Source organism: Manacus vitellinus, unplaced genomic scaffold (genome assembly GCF_001715985.3).
Source record: "Manacus vitellinus isolate BGI_N305 unplaced genomic scaffold, ASM171598v3 scaffold_39_pilon, whole genome shotgun sequence".
In the NCBI taxonomy this organism is placed as follows: Eukaryota; Metazoa; Chordata; class Aves; order Passeriformes; family Pipridae; genus Manacus; species Manacus vitellinus.
In genome coordinates, this window is record NW_021940534.1 from 1,447,885 (window position 1) to 1,463,394 (window position 15,510).

Sequence of the window (15,510 nt, forward strand, 5' to 3'; positions counted from 1 at the left end):
ACACATATAGTTTGCAAAACAGATCCTATTGTGTCACAGTTCGCTTTTCTTTCTTACATATCATATTACATTACATATTACATGATGTGTTTTACATAGCTAGACTTCTAGATTTTCCAGTAATAATAAAATGGTTATGAAAATGATAATGACAAATTGATTGGTTTATGTACAAGTATTTTAACACGATCTAAGAGTCAAAGGTACAACACCACTGTCCTTAAGTCATTGAACAGGCATACAAACAAAGGAAGTAAAAAGAGATGAAGTAGCCAAACAAGGTGACAGAAATAATTCTATCTCCACACACATAATTTTTTTACAATCAGTGCAGAAATATCCTTCAAAATATGTCACTATTAACATTTTAAAAACTAAGAAAAAATTTCCTTGGATATTAAATTATTACTTGTAGTTACAAAAGCTTTGCAGGTGGATGTAACTTTCAACTTCAGGCCAGCACAGTAAACACATTAATGATACATTTTATTTCTCACAATTAGCTCCGTTGCTAAGAGAAATAATTTTGAAATTATCCTACAATTAATCAGTCCCATAAGCAAGATTGGAGTATTATTATATTGAAGTAAGTTTACGTAAGATATAGAATATAAAATACTTATTAAAACAAACAAACACAAAACCAACCCATTTACTTTTGCTGGAACTGGAACATCTCCAGTGCAAAAAGTATAAAATGCTCAAAAGCCACATTAAAGACAACTTCAATAACTCCAACTTCAAGAGATCTATATATAGTATTTTCAGTATAAAAAATTATTTAAGAATGTATTATTTGAAAAAGATTAGGAATATATTGACAAATTAAAAGCATGTCATGCAGAGATTTAAGATGCTTATAAAAGCTCAAGTAAAGGGGCAAACCACATCAAGCGGCTTACAGAAAACTCGAAGACTTTGAAAGCTTAAAGAACCTCATTCTTTTTCATACCTTAATTATGAAGTTGCAAATAACTGTTTTCAGCCACATGTTCTTGACATTGCAACAAACCCAACACTGTTATTTTTGTCAAATATTAGTCGACTTACTTTTCTTTAAGGAAATCCACTACTTGTTTGAAGTCTGCCACGCAGTATTCTCTCTTCATGTCCATGAGCACACTGTCAGAGGCTGACTGGACTGGTATGTGCAGAAAAGCATACACCCTTGGATGATTGAGAATCTTCGCCATTTCCTAAGAGTTATTAAAAAAAAAGAAAAAGAAGCTTTACAGCATTAGGAAAACAATACAACCCCCCCCTTTAAATTATATGGGGTAAGTATTAGTAGTAATGCTTCTGAAACCCAAACAATACTGAATTGCAATAGCCTGGTTTGGAACAGTAGGGACAGGTGAAAATATTTTAAAGCAATTTTGTTTTAAAAGAAAATAAGAAGAAAGAGACGAGATTGAATTTCCTTTGAGATAGGGATCACATTCCCTATGTAGCACTGATTACGCAATTAAAGGAAAATTTAAGAGGCAAACTATTGTGAAAATTAGTGCTTTCAGACAGCGGCTGTTTTCAGCCTCAGAAGATGGCAAGGGTTAGTTGCTTTCTTGCCAGAGTGAAATAACTTCTTAGATACCAATATGAGAATGTCTCTAATTGGAGTATCCTTAAAGGATACTTGGCCATTTGGTAATTAAGGTACACCTTGTCATTTGCAAAGCTGCTCCAGTACTGGTCTGAAATGTTACCTCTGTTATTTCAGAGAAGACTCCAATAATTAAAAGTGTTTGGTTATAAAATGAATAGGATTAATCGGGGGCAGCTTGAAAAGAGACACAGGATGCTACACATTTTGTATAAATGCAAAAGGTCGGAAAGAAAAAAAAAAGGAAAGGTAGTAGCAAAGTGCAAACAAACCTCCAAATCAAAGCCAAACCAAACCCCCAACTGAGGTTTAGCAGGGTGAAGGAACATGAGATGGTGAATAGAATATGGCAGTTGCATTTCTTTAATTATTATTATTTACACAATTAAGGACATACAGTCAACCAAGAAAGTTCAAATATTTTTAAAAGTTGAGACAAACCGGGATCTAGACTGTGTGCAATATGGTACCATATAGCCTTTACTCTTTATCATGCAAGAAATAAGTGAACTTGGATAAAGAACCATAATACATGCACAACCAGGTTTTCACTTCAGGTTTTCCCTTTCTCCCTGTGCTGTGACCATATAGGAAAAGGTCTGCCTGCTCTTCTGCCATGTGCATTCTGCACACTCCAGTCAGGCTCACTCAGACCATTTCTCCTTTTTTCTTTGATAGCATATATTCTGTCTGACAACACATACTGCTGCCAGATTTAGTTATTAGATGCAACTATTTGCAAATTCTTTCCAATCACTAATCAGCAATATTAGCTGTGCATCTAGATTTTCTCTCTCTATTTCTACAAGGTTGGCCTAGATTGTTCAAAGAGAAGGCAAACATCCTCATGTCTGTTAACGTTCAGGAATACACCTTTTAAAAGCACCGATTTTTAGACCAAGAATTAAAAATGCTCTCTCAACACTCACCTTCCATCTGACAAACACATGTGTACAAACCCCGAACTCTATCAAATCACTTCTGAAAGCAGTTTTGAAAGTTTCTGTCTAAGATCCTATTACATAAATGTCTAAGAGAAGTGGTTACATTGTTCAGCTATTCTATCTCAGGCATGTAAGCTCGACATTACAGTAACAGCTATACTGGTAATGGATGGTACACAATTTGATTCACAGAAAGGCTAAGTGCAGTGAATCTGGTTCTCACTGGAAGCTGGAGGCAGCTGGTTTCATGAAAAAAAGAGTAAAGAAAAGGCTACCATGCATCCAGACAAATTTTATATGCCCACTTCAAATGGAACAACTTGCCTATGCCCTTAATAATTTCAGATGTTCAGCTAGAATGTATTTTCAAAAATGAATGGCATAGAACAAGTTCTGTAAAATAAAGCAACAAAATTCAGAAAACTTTTATATTTTTTTTAAGCTTTAGAAAATCCTGTAAATGTAATTTGTATGAAGCATCCCAGTAGTTATCTGATTTTTTTGCTTATCAGTAACAAAATATATTTCTAAAATATGAGAAATAGCAAAAGGGATGAAACCTGAACTATGGACCACAAGCCTACTATTATGCTTATCTCTTAGTTCCAAGTACTTAATTTAATCCTCAAAAACACAGCTATAAGAAACTAATAAAAGTCAAGTTTCATAAGATGTTTCTGAATCTGCCAAGTTCTTAAAAATAACTCACCCTACAACACAGAAAAAGAACTTAATTCTTTGCAACTGCTCTCAAATTTTGCATCTTCTGAATAACAGCCTCTTCAATACGTGATTATTTTGTAAATTCTTTTTGAAAGTAATAAATGATTTATTAGAATTTCTAGATCCAAAAGTGTTATTTTATTCCAGCTTTTGTAAGGTCAAAATTAATTTGATAGAAAAAAAGTACCAATTCACTGTGTCTGTTTGGGATAGAAATATCACATTTAAAAAAAAACCTACGTTGTTTTACCACAAAGTTTTGATTTTTAAAGTCACAAGTGTGGAAATTCTCTAGTTACATGAAAAGGTCGGCTTCATTTCTCTTCTTCACCCTAAAAATGAAAATTTTGCTGTGAAGTATGAAGAGTGAAAATCAAATTCTAAAAATCTCAAAAGTGTTTTCCTATCCAGAGGATTAAAAAAATGCCCCCACCAAATCCCAAACCCACTAGTTGCTTATCTTACAGTGACATGCAGAATCCTGCTGGTCTCACAGTTGATCTCCTTCAGGGGGATGTGGCCAAGAGGGAATTTATACTTCCTCTACAAGGAACTAAACCGATAGTGTTCAGCAGCCATAGCTAAACAAGACCAATCAGAACTGCTTCTTCTAGTTATCCCCCATGTGAAAAAAAACAAAACTCACATCTTCTGCAATCACTGCTCTAGATAACTTTCAAGACTAAGAACACAACTGTTGTCATTTAAAGTAATTTCCCTTGGTTCTGCACTAACGGGACACAAAATGCTTGGCATTAATTAACTGAACTTTCCAACTGTCACTACAGGTCCCTGTATGCAGTGACAGCCACAAATGTAAGCTCAGAAACATTACTGACTATTCCACTGCATCATTTTGGTGTAAAAAGATGCACATCAGTCCCCCAATATCAAAAAACTTGCATCCTTCAGAAAGTAAATTTCTTGTCTTATGTATCAGAAATGCACACACAACACACACATTATGTATCTGGGAACCCTAACACAATCTAGCTGCTTGTACTTCCAACAAAGAATATTCTGTGAACTGTGAAAAAGATGTAGCAGGTGGTGTTGTAGGGACATTTCATCCCACCCACAGCACTGAAAGGTTTCAGGTATGTTTTAGATACTCAGATCTTCTAGTGATGAGGAGGTTGCAAACAACTCTGCTGTGAACTCCGTTCTTTTCTTATTTTCTGTATCTAAAGCTAAAATATGCTGCATGTGCTTTGAATCAAAGGTCCTACTGATTAACTGATGTCCCAGCAGGTACTTGAGGACTGTAACAATTAACTTTGTGAAATTAGCAGAACACAAATTATTAACACAAACCAAACACAAGACAGAAATACCTCAGGACCCACTGTTTCACTTTTAAGTACCACTGGTGGTCTTAAATTTACCTTTTAAAATCAGAAACTCAGAGTGAGGCATTCAGAAGGAAAAAGAATAATGAACTAAACAAAAGCTTTGCATGATTACATCAGAAGTCCAGATAAATCAATCTTTCAAACTTTTCAGTGTTCAGATATAAATATCATATTTTAACTTGAAGCTTTAAGGAAAGTTTGTTCCAGTCTTACCTTTTATCCTCCCTACACCTAAAATGACACTGAAGTTCTTTGCCATATAGGTTTGATTAAATTACAGCTACTATGCACTGAACAGTCATACTTAGTTAATGCAGTCCATACCACAGATTGCACATAGAATACTAGATTTCATCACTTAATAAAACTATTAGTTAATATCATAAAGAGTATTTGAAGGACATCAGGGGCTAATGCATAACTGTACTTCACAGTATCTCAACATTCTAAGCTTAACATCCGTTTCCTGGGTTTTTTTATAAATATATATATATTCTTTTTTTACAAAGTGCTTTACATTACTAGATATAATGACATATTTCAGTTAGAAGAAAAAATGCAATACAGAATTTTATTTCCATCTGGAAACAATAAATGAAAAACTTTCTGAAATTATATGACCGTGAAAGAAAATTTCTGTCTTTCATCATGACTGAAAAGCTTATTGCCTTTTCTCCCTCTTCCCCAGAATCTGATAATATGTCTGTGAACGAAGGGACACAGCACACAAAAATGACATTTTGTGTAGGAATGAAAAGGTCAAAGAGTAGTACAATTTGTTTAAACCAGACTCTACAAAACACAGGAATAATCTACATTTGGAATCTAACAATGTATGTGAAACATCCTTTAGGATACTGATCACATAGGAAATTTTTTTTTTCCAGTTTTTAGCAGCTGGATTATATCAGAACACAACGCACATTACCAGAATGATTTCTATCTAGTCAGTATATTTTATCCTAGCAATTACAGTACACAAATTTAACCACCTAACCAGAAAATCACTTCTCCTCTTTGTAATGACACCACGTGCAACCACAGAGAACCACAGAGACAATAAACATCAGTTTCTGTGCATCTTCATGTCAGTACCAGCAAGCTGTTCAGTCAGTGATTCTTCCCCCATACCTAAAGTAGGCAAAAATCCAGTATTTGAATTCTGCCTCGTGTTTGAGTCATGATAATGTGAATAACTTGCTTCCTAGCAAAAGGATTTTGTCCTCTGCCAGCAGTGAAGTCCAAAGAAACACTCGTCCATATGGAAACATGACAAAATGGCACTCCCTCAAAACTTCATCCCCTTGTGGCAGATGTTAGTTTGGGATATGTCATGAGGGGTGTCTGCTGTTTTTTTTCAGAAGGCGAGTGGTGCCACCACCAGCACAGTCTGGATGAAAATCAAGTGGTTGTGGCCCATTTTATAAATTCCTCTGCTGCAGTGCAGCTCATGAACAGATGTGATCTTGTGATGCAGGCACGGGAACGATGACACAGTATGATCGAGTCTGGAAAGCCCATAACACGCTCCTGTTTAAACTAATGAACAGGGAACTCTCCCCCCACTTCCCAACCCCCTGTGAGTAATGGGGCTGTAAAAACTTAAGAACGTGTGGGATGTATAACCACAAACCTCCCCAAGGACACTGGCTGGAAGGCAACGCCTCTCCCTCATCTGTGTATGAAACGGGGGAGATGTAATGAAGCTGCATGATGGGCAAGCTTAGTGGCAACCCCTACCTCATGTAATATGACATGACATACTCAGGTCTTTATCCTATCATTAGGATAAAGGCAAGTCACACTGGAGCAGTTAGAAGCCCACGCAATTCTAACCAATGTAATTTGAAACTCAAAATCAAATCTTTGGGTTGCCAGATGGAGGGCAAAAATCTGTTTTGTCATATGGGAAAAATGCCTTCTACATTACCAAACAGAAAACTGGTATTAGCTCAGGCCACCCTTAGAAGTGGATATAAACCAGACTGCAAGCTGTGACTTGCTGATAGGAAAACTAGCCATGAGAGCCATATGCTCAGCCCTAGCTGTTCCCAGCTGTTCTCCTAGGTGCGGGATCTCTCTGCTGCTTCCAACCTCAGAAAACAAACAACCACAGTTAGCTAAGCAATTTTTTCTCCCTCATAGCTACATACTAAGCCTCATCTTTTCAAAAATGAAACCAAGCCATACCAAAAAAAAAAAAATCTAATATGCTTTCAAAAGCTTGCCACATCTTCCTTTTTTAAAAATGAGGACAGGCTAACTCAAGTTCTTGCACAAAAAGTGATATTCAGACAGTATCACAATACAATAACTGTATTTCACAGTCCAAAGGTTCACTTGAAGTTTGTTGCTTCTCTTCTCGTGAGTCAGTGTACAAACAAGGAAACACACAGCACCTGATTTTTAAACACAAAATCATCAAGAACTCTCCTACTTTGTTAACAGGTACATACATTTCTCTTCAAGATTATACATGGTATACCCAAGAATAAAAAGAGACTCCTTGCAGAGTACCCTTTTTTTGCATTTATCTGATAAAAATGGTAACTCCCAGTACAGATTAAACGCGGGTTACTGAAACTCTTCATAATAAGAAAGTTCATACCCCTATCACAACATGATTCCAATATTAAAGTAGGACTGACTTTACATTGGGTAAAATGTTAAGCATCAGCATCTGCATTGGTTAGATTGCTTATTACTCAGTCTGTAGTGAGCCCTGAGCCCAAGCACATCTGAGTCTCTGCATCATCAAAACACAGCTGGTTCAGTGACACATTCAGCATTAATACCACACTAATTTCCGCAAGGTATTGCACACCTTCAGTTCCCACAGGAACTGATGGAAGTTGTGTGGCTGGAAACATGCAGTAAAATGGTTCAGTGCTTTCAAAGATGAGAACTGTTATTGTTGCTGCTGCACCCATCATTACAATCCTAAAGAGATCTTTGTGAAGCTTCAGAGTGTAGTTTGTCCAGTTTCAATAAATTGATTCGCTTTAAGATAAAATGTACATTTAATTAATGACTAGAGTGATGGTTTAATGACTTAAAGCCAGTCAACCAAATACTAATTCCTTGTGAAATGATTAATTCTGATGTGCAAGAAAATACACACTTTTTCATTTTCTCTATGGTGCTCTCTAATTTCTCATCATTAAGCACTCCTCAAATTAAATATTTTTTTCCAGAAGTAAATTAATACTCCTCTTTGCAGTATCTATTAGAAACACATATTGTGAAGTTCCCTAAAAAGGTGATTTATTGCAACAACACGCTGCTACTTTAAATAACTCTCTGTCTCAATCATACTTTATGCTAATAAAATCTTGAAAATTAATTAAAGCATAGAGAGGCACACACAATAGGCGAGTAGGACTGTCACACTACCTTTTTGTCTTCAGAAAGCTGGATGAGTGGAATGCTCATCCACATGCTAGTTTCATCCACACTATGCATTTGTTCACCACCTCAAACATGAGAATCCCACAGGATAGAAAAGAATTGATGGTTCCTGCTCAGAAGGAAGTCATAGAATGAATGGCACACCCCTACAGAATTCAGCTGTACTGAGACAAAGCAGTGCCAGGAAGCCTCTCTCTTGTTTCTCTCTATTTCAAAAAAGCAAGTAGAACACCTAAAATAGCATCTGCTTTAGCAGTTTCCAGTGGAAGAAAAATAGTGGAAGATTTTAATCAGAACTTAAACCTTAAGGCAAGCACTACCACTTTCTTTTGTGAGCTGACCTAAATTTCATAATAAAACAGAATAAAAATATTCTAAACCATAATGACAAGATTGATTATCACAGAATTTACATTCTTCAGTAGCCCTTGCACATTTAACACAACTAAATCAATTGAATTCAAAGACTGGGTAGAAGAAATTTTATGTCTTTTCCTCAATTAATGGTACAGAATGGTACAGAAACCCAAAACCAATATTATTGTGCAGTTTTATTAAAGTTTCTAGAACGCATTATATTTCCTTCTTCTCATTTTTAAAGAATAATTGCCTAAAAAAGATCAACCTTTTTTTAAACAAATGCCAAAGCCTAACGAAGCAAGCAGTCTTACTGAAGATTATGTAGATGATGTTGCAAAGCACAGCAAATGTGACAGCTCATCTATCAAAGAAAACAAAAGGGTTTATGCATCTAAACTAAACAGAAGCTTTTGGAACAGCGTGGAGAGTAGTTGGTAGAACTTTACTTATTATAATACAAATAACTAGGAAAGTGAAATCTTATTTGTTTAACAATGAAGGCAGAAATATTAAAAGAAAATGGCATAGCTTGTTATGCAAACTATATATTTGATAATAGCTTCTACCTCAATGCCTTGAAGAACATGGCAACTGATAAAATTCCCGCTTTACTGAGCACAAATGCAGTGTCCCATATATGCATTACCCATTCTGTGAACATATTGCTCAATTAATGGTGACTTTTATTTTCTGCTAGTAATTCACCAAAGCTCCAGCTCCAAAGGACTGCTAGGATGAGACAGCATTATAAGTAATTGACAGACAACCTGACACTCAACACAAGATTGAGTGTGGATCTGTCTGCATTTAAATGCTCTTCATTCTTATGCTATCTAACGAGCAAGAGAAACATTCATATGAGCAAATCATAATTAAGGTACAGTTAATACGCACACCTTTAACTGGTCAAATAGTGTGCTACTTAATGTTAACCCCTTTTTGCAACACCAATTCTTATTCACAGATTATTTAATACAGCAGAGCAATAGATGCATGCATAAAATATTCCATCTTGATGGAAAACTGAATTTTGCATAAATAAAACCAGTTCTTTCTCTGTTTATCTCAAAGAATGTTTTCTACTAGTGTTTATAAAGAACAGGAGCTTTGTTCCCAGTAACACAAATCTTCCTTCCACATTGCCTGGAAGGCAACCTTTATTGTTCATCAAAGTTCACAATACAATAACATTGTTAAGATTTTTGAGAGCACCCAAGATTCACAAATACAACATAAAACCTTCAGGAAGAGTAAAATGGGTTCTTATTTTGACATTTATTAAGCCAAATCATATTCTACCAGCTGGAAATGAACATGTCAGCAAGCATTTACAGACACTAGGATCTGCTGAGTCTGAGATCTTAAAACGCTAGATTAGAGGAAGTGGTGTGACAAAACGTATCCCAAAGCACAGCACAGTTTCATCCACTTCCTAACCCCATAATATCAAAAAATATATTCACTCTGAGGTGAGCTCATGTTCCCATGACACCATGTCTTAAGGAGCAATTGCAAGGAAATGTGCTATATTTGAAAACCCCAAAGACAAAGAACACTATCAGAGGAAGAACAGGAGAGACAGATTATTTTAGTACTAAAAAATAAAAAGCAGGAATACACAGAGTAAGCAAAGATGCACACACAGTTTACATAGGACGAATAAGCACTTAACATAATACCAAAGAAAATAGTAAATGTCCCTTCATTCCCCCCCCATTTTCTTTCTTAGAAGCCCAGATGCAACTGCCCCTGTCCTCCTCCCTTTAGTAACCGAGATTCCTTTCAATTACACTGCTATCAAAACAAGTGCAGTTTGCATAGAGACAACTTTGTAATTATGGCAAGGGAAAGTTGCATGGTCCATCGACTACAAAACGCTACAAAACTCACAGTAATAAGAAGTCAAGAGCTTAACTATTCATTTATTTAAATGTATGCTGCAGTTTTCATTTTTTCTGGTCAAATCAACAGATTTTAATTGGCACTTTCAAAAGCAGCAGTCTATGAAAATGACAAAAAATAACACTAGAAACAAAACAAATACATACCCTAAAGGCCTTTTAATTCTTGAATAATACTGCCCTTTTATTTAGCATTGAGAAATGTGTGCATATTATTCCCTTTTTAAATGCAGTTCAAATCAGCTTACACTCTAGGTTATTCAAAACTTGCTTATGCACAATGCTCAGAAATGCTTGGTGCACTCAGAGGAAAAAAGGACAATATAGAAAAAAAGAAAAGTGAATTAGTTATTTCAGTGTAATACATTTCTATGTGCTGTGTCAGGGCACGTTTGAGGGAGCCATCTGTAGGGTATCAGCTTCAATGAGGGTACGGAACATGAACACTGAGCTGACATGAAAAATCAAAGCAAAAGAGCAAAGAAATACTATTGCAACTCGTGGTACACTTGGCACACCTTATGCATTTAAAGACACTGCTGCCATCCAGACTCCATCTCAATGGCTGGTGTACCACTCAAATGTCCTGAATTAATAACGGAGATAAAGCCCACAGATGGCATATAGTATGGTTTGAGACAGACTCATTTTGACAGGTGACAAAGATGACTACTCATCTAGTCATGTGAAATTAAGCACTTACGGGAATGGCAGGTGTGAACTGCCTCCTTTATACAGATTTGGAAGCATCCCATCACTCACAGAAAGTGCCATACTAAAATCCCAGACAACTCTGGAAGTACAGTTAGACTTAAATCTGCAAGAGCGGTAAACTGAGGCTGAGACGCGAGTCCCTGCCTTTTTAGAGTCTGGATGATCTATATTCCCTTGTGATTTGAACAGAGCCCCAGTTACTTAAAAAGAAAATTCAGTTATGGAAAAGTGAAATATAAGCAGGGCAAAAATTGGTATCTAACACTATGCCACAAACATTAATTAATTTCAAGCTGCTATACGTTTGGCCTTATTTCTTACTTTTCAGACTAACTCCCTTTCATCGTTTATCTCCTGCCACTGTTTTAATGGACTTTTTCCAACCCTCCCGCTCCATCAGTCACTGCAAGTGGATGTTAAACACCATCTCACTGGAGCACTAGCGAACAGCTTTGTAACAGGATTGCAGAAAAAATGCCTGGAGGTTACTTCTAAAGCAGGGTGTATTCCTTACCTACTTCTGCTACATGTTGATACTATACCATGATAAAATCTTTGCCATCTGGCAGTGTGTGTAATTAGAGCAGTAGCTCTGTGCAAAGACATATGGGCAAGAGTACACAAGGTAACCACACACACATGCATTCCTTTTAGGTTTTGCTAAGACTGTAAAATGGACTCTAACACTAACCTTCTCCTTCACCTTTAACATCATATAAAATTTAGAAAAAAAAATAAAATCTGAGCTAAATTATTTTTCCCTGACCATAGTTCATGTCTGTTTACTAAAATTTTCTGCCATGTAGATAAAATTCCAAGTTTTTCTCGATGCCGTGTTGCATCGACATATTAAGAGAGGACTGACACTGGACATATCTCCCACTGCACATATCGCAAAATCTCAGTTTGAGACCAAACTTCAAATAAGCAAGCAACATGCTTCATTATGTATACATTCAAAGAGACTCTAAGACTGCGAAAGAGCACTTTGGAAAACCGCAATTCTACCTCCATTGCTCAGTCAGATTTTCTCCAAGAGGAAAACTGAAAATGTCCTCTGCAGGTAAACCACAAGCTCCAACTTTTTTCTCAGTCTTAGTACTACGATCAAGAGAAACAAATGTTGAGGTCTCCAGTCCTTCAGTTTCTTCAAACACACCAAATAACCCTCTCTGTCATACCAACAAACCTCATGTGGGAGAAGTCCTACAAGGATCGGCTGCGTTCACATTCATTGCCTGTTGAAAGCAGCAGTGAAACTTTAAAGTGCAATTTCCCATGCTCCCTTTATGGCCATTGGTTTGTTCAGTCTGCAGGGTGACCTTGTAGTGGGCAAACTAAATTCACATCCAAGGAAATCAGTAGCCATACTCCAGGTTCACAGTGAGTGTATTCCGTTGGTGGGAACAGAGGGCTTCAAATCAATGGTCTGTCTTTGAAACAGCTTTGGATCATAGGTAGTGGGAAAGTCTGACTAACAGCATTAGACTGATTTTGAAGTAAGGACTCCAAAATGCAGGTAAACCTAAATATAGTGGTTTCACTACCAAATTCCGTGATTTCCTGATCTGATTTTGCTACTTCATACTACTCACTAAAGTAAGCACAGACATCATCTGCAGCTGAAAAAAATAGCAGATAAAATATTTAGTATTTTTACACCCTGAATAGTTGTGATAAAGGCTCTTTTTGTAATGACTCAGCTCAGTGTGCAGCATATCAAAAGGTGTTTAATATTTTGCATGACTCTAAAAGACTGTATGGTTCCAAATATTTCTTTCTTTACAAATAAAAAGGCCTAACTGAATGCAGAATTTACAGTTTGAAAACATATGGTTGCTTCTCATCCCAAGACCGGTCATGCTCAACACGGCACTATTACCCCCATATTTACTGAATAAAAAACTAAAGTACTAAATTGTGAGACCATACAACACAAGCAGATTGAGGATTTTCAAGAGATTAACAGCACCCCCTGAAACAACAACCATCTTTAAGTACAGGATGACATTTACCTGACAGCAGCACCTGAAGGCACCAGGTATGCTCAGTATTTTAAATCATATGAAATCTTAAACTGACTCTGTTCAATCACATTATCCGTAAGTGCAATGTTTTCCTCATTCACTGAGGACATTAGCATTGCTGCAACGTTGTCCAGGGAATTCTTTCCTTCTGCTGCATCTGTGCCATCAACAACTCACCACACTAATCTGCGCACCCCTGTTCTTTTTATCTCCAATCTCCTCACATCCTGAAAACTGAAAGGTGTAGACGCTCCAGCAAAGAGTAAAATAAACCTGTGAATTCCAAGGACATAATCAAGCCAATGACCTGATGCTTTGAATGATGAGTCACTAAAATATACAACAACTGGAAGGAAAACAGATTTTTGTAAATTGTTTAAAAAACTCATATTTAAGTAGCTAACAAGTTCCAATGATAGAAGAGTCCATGTATTACTACAGATCAGTATTGAAAAAAATATACATAGCATCATCTCTGGAAACACATATTTTAAAACATTTAACTTACAAATGAGTGTAACTGGAGAAAACAAATATATGTTAATAAACTTTGTTACTAGCTTTGGAGGTTAGAAGAATAAGACAGACATAAAACTGGCCAAACCTTTTACCTGCAGGTAAGCTCCAATAAATATGGGAAAAGTGTAAATGAATCAAAATAATTGCTTTTAGACTGAGTCTCCAGGGAAGCTCTGTCTAGATCTTAAAATTAATTTATACTTTTACATGACTACTGTTGCTCTATTCTACATATCAGACATGTTAATTTCTAAAGTGAAATAAACTCTTGCCTAGCAGTTGCATATGTTCAGTTGTATGCAAGCTGTATTGCTGAAAATTTCTGATTTTTAAAAACAATACATGACTGGAATAACTTGGTCCTTTTCATTGTATATAAAAAGTGACACAAGATTAGTACATTTTCCAATGTAAAATTTTTTCACAGAAAGCCAAACAACATCCTAACAAAATAAATTATTAAAATGCAGCACCTTTTAAAACAATTAATGAAAGATGTTTGCAGCAAATAACCCAACTTCATACCTTTCTTAAGAGATAACAGATCTACATCTGGATTTTATCTTCATCAACTGACACAAAGGTTAATCACTTTCTCATTTAATTTGGGGTTTTTTTTAACAAATTATACTTTTACCCTTTCCTCAACTGAAAAATTAAAAGCACATTCCCCATAAAAAGTTTATTTTGTTTAGTGAAAATGTATACAGAAGACTGCTAACACTGCCCAGTGATCCTTCAAAGACAAGTCTGGTGAGCTTAGAAGAGGAGATAAGATAAAAATGCAGAAGGTAAAATTTTTTTTACAAATATAGTTTGTCAAATCATCAAAATTATGTCACCAAATTTCAAGCTCAGAAATTCTTAGTCACACGTGAAACACAGAACTGTGATTAAATAATCCTTTAAAAAAAATCATATGAACTGGAAATTGTAAGGAACACTGAAGATGACAAGCAACAGCAGATGTTGTCATTATACAATAAGGTTGGTGCACACATAAAGCATGGTCTGCACAGCGACATTCAAGACACTCATTTTCAATAGGCTCTCATGAATTCCTCTTACTTTGCCATGACACCTAAAGATCCATTTTTAAAGAAATGAGAGTATTTTTCCTAAATATGAGTCAGATAAAAGTCCTACCTATAGCACTTTCTAGAAAATTTAGAAACAGGAAGAACAGAGATCATAAATTTACAGACTTGTGAACAGAAAGCTCACACTTACTATGTTGGCTACTGATTGAAGCAAAGCAATATTCTTTCTACTTTTCTCATATTATATCAAATTAAGACTACTACAGTGCCTCTTACCTGGGCAGAGCAGTTTGCTATTTACAGCAGCTAATTTTTCTTTTTTTTTTTTTTTTAAGTTTCTAAAAGTACCCATATGATGACCAGCAGTGACAAAAGCAGCAGTCTATGCCAAACCATTAAATAACGCAAATAAAAAATTTAAGCAAAGACACTAACTAAAAGCTTGATTTGCTTTTGTACAAGATGCTGAAAAACGTTAAAATAAAAAGAAGAAAAACTTGAGACAGATATCAGAGTCTGAGACACAACACAAAGCTCTCACAAACAACCACACCACTTCCTAAAGGCTTCTATCAGGTGTGCTGTTAAGACTCTTAGTGAAGCGTATGTTAAACCAAAGAATAAAATAAGACAGGAAGTTTCTTGCAATTTTCTGCATTTTGTGTTCTGTAGCTGGAGAAGTGAAAACCTGCTTATTCCTATCAAGATGAGATTCTCCTAGTCCACATGCTTCAGCATTAGGGAAAGGTACAGTTACAGCACTCTGGTGAGAAAATACTGTCCTTGACACCTTAAGGAAACACAAGTGCAACTATTAATGCTATAATATCTCTGGCAAAGCAGCATGGACACCAGCTATTTATCTGGGTATTGCTGATGCACATGGTTACAAAATTTACCTTAAACTACATCCTTCCCTGCT

General features: G+C 36.0%; 1 protein-coding gene across 1 annotated transcript in view; it reads right to left on the minus strand.

Moving 5' to 3' along the window:
• CDKAL1 (CDK5 regulatory subunit associated protein 1 like 1) overlaps positions 1 to 15,510 on the minus strand; it is a 408,038-nt gene that overhangs the window by 143,794 nt on the left and 248,734 nt on the right. Inside the window, exon 10 of the mRNA XM_018077689.2 lies at positions 1,051 to 1,196. Within this exon, the coding sequence (XP_017933178.1) occupies positions 1,051 to 1,196 (146 nt within the window). The remainder of the gene's footprint in view (positions 1 to 1,050; positions 1,197 to 15,510) is intronic.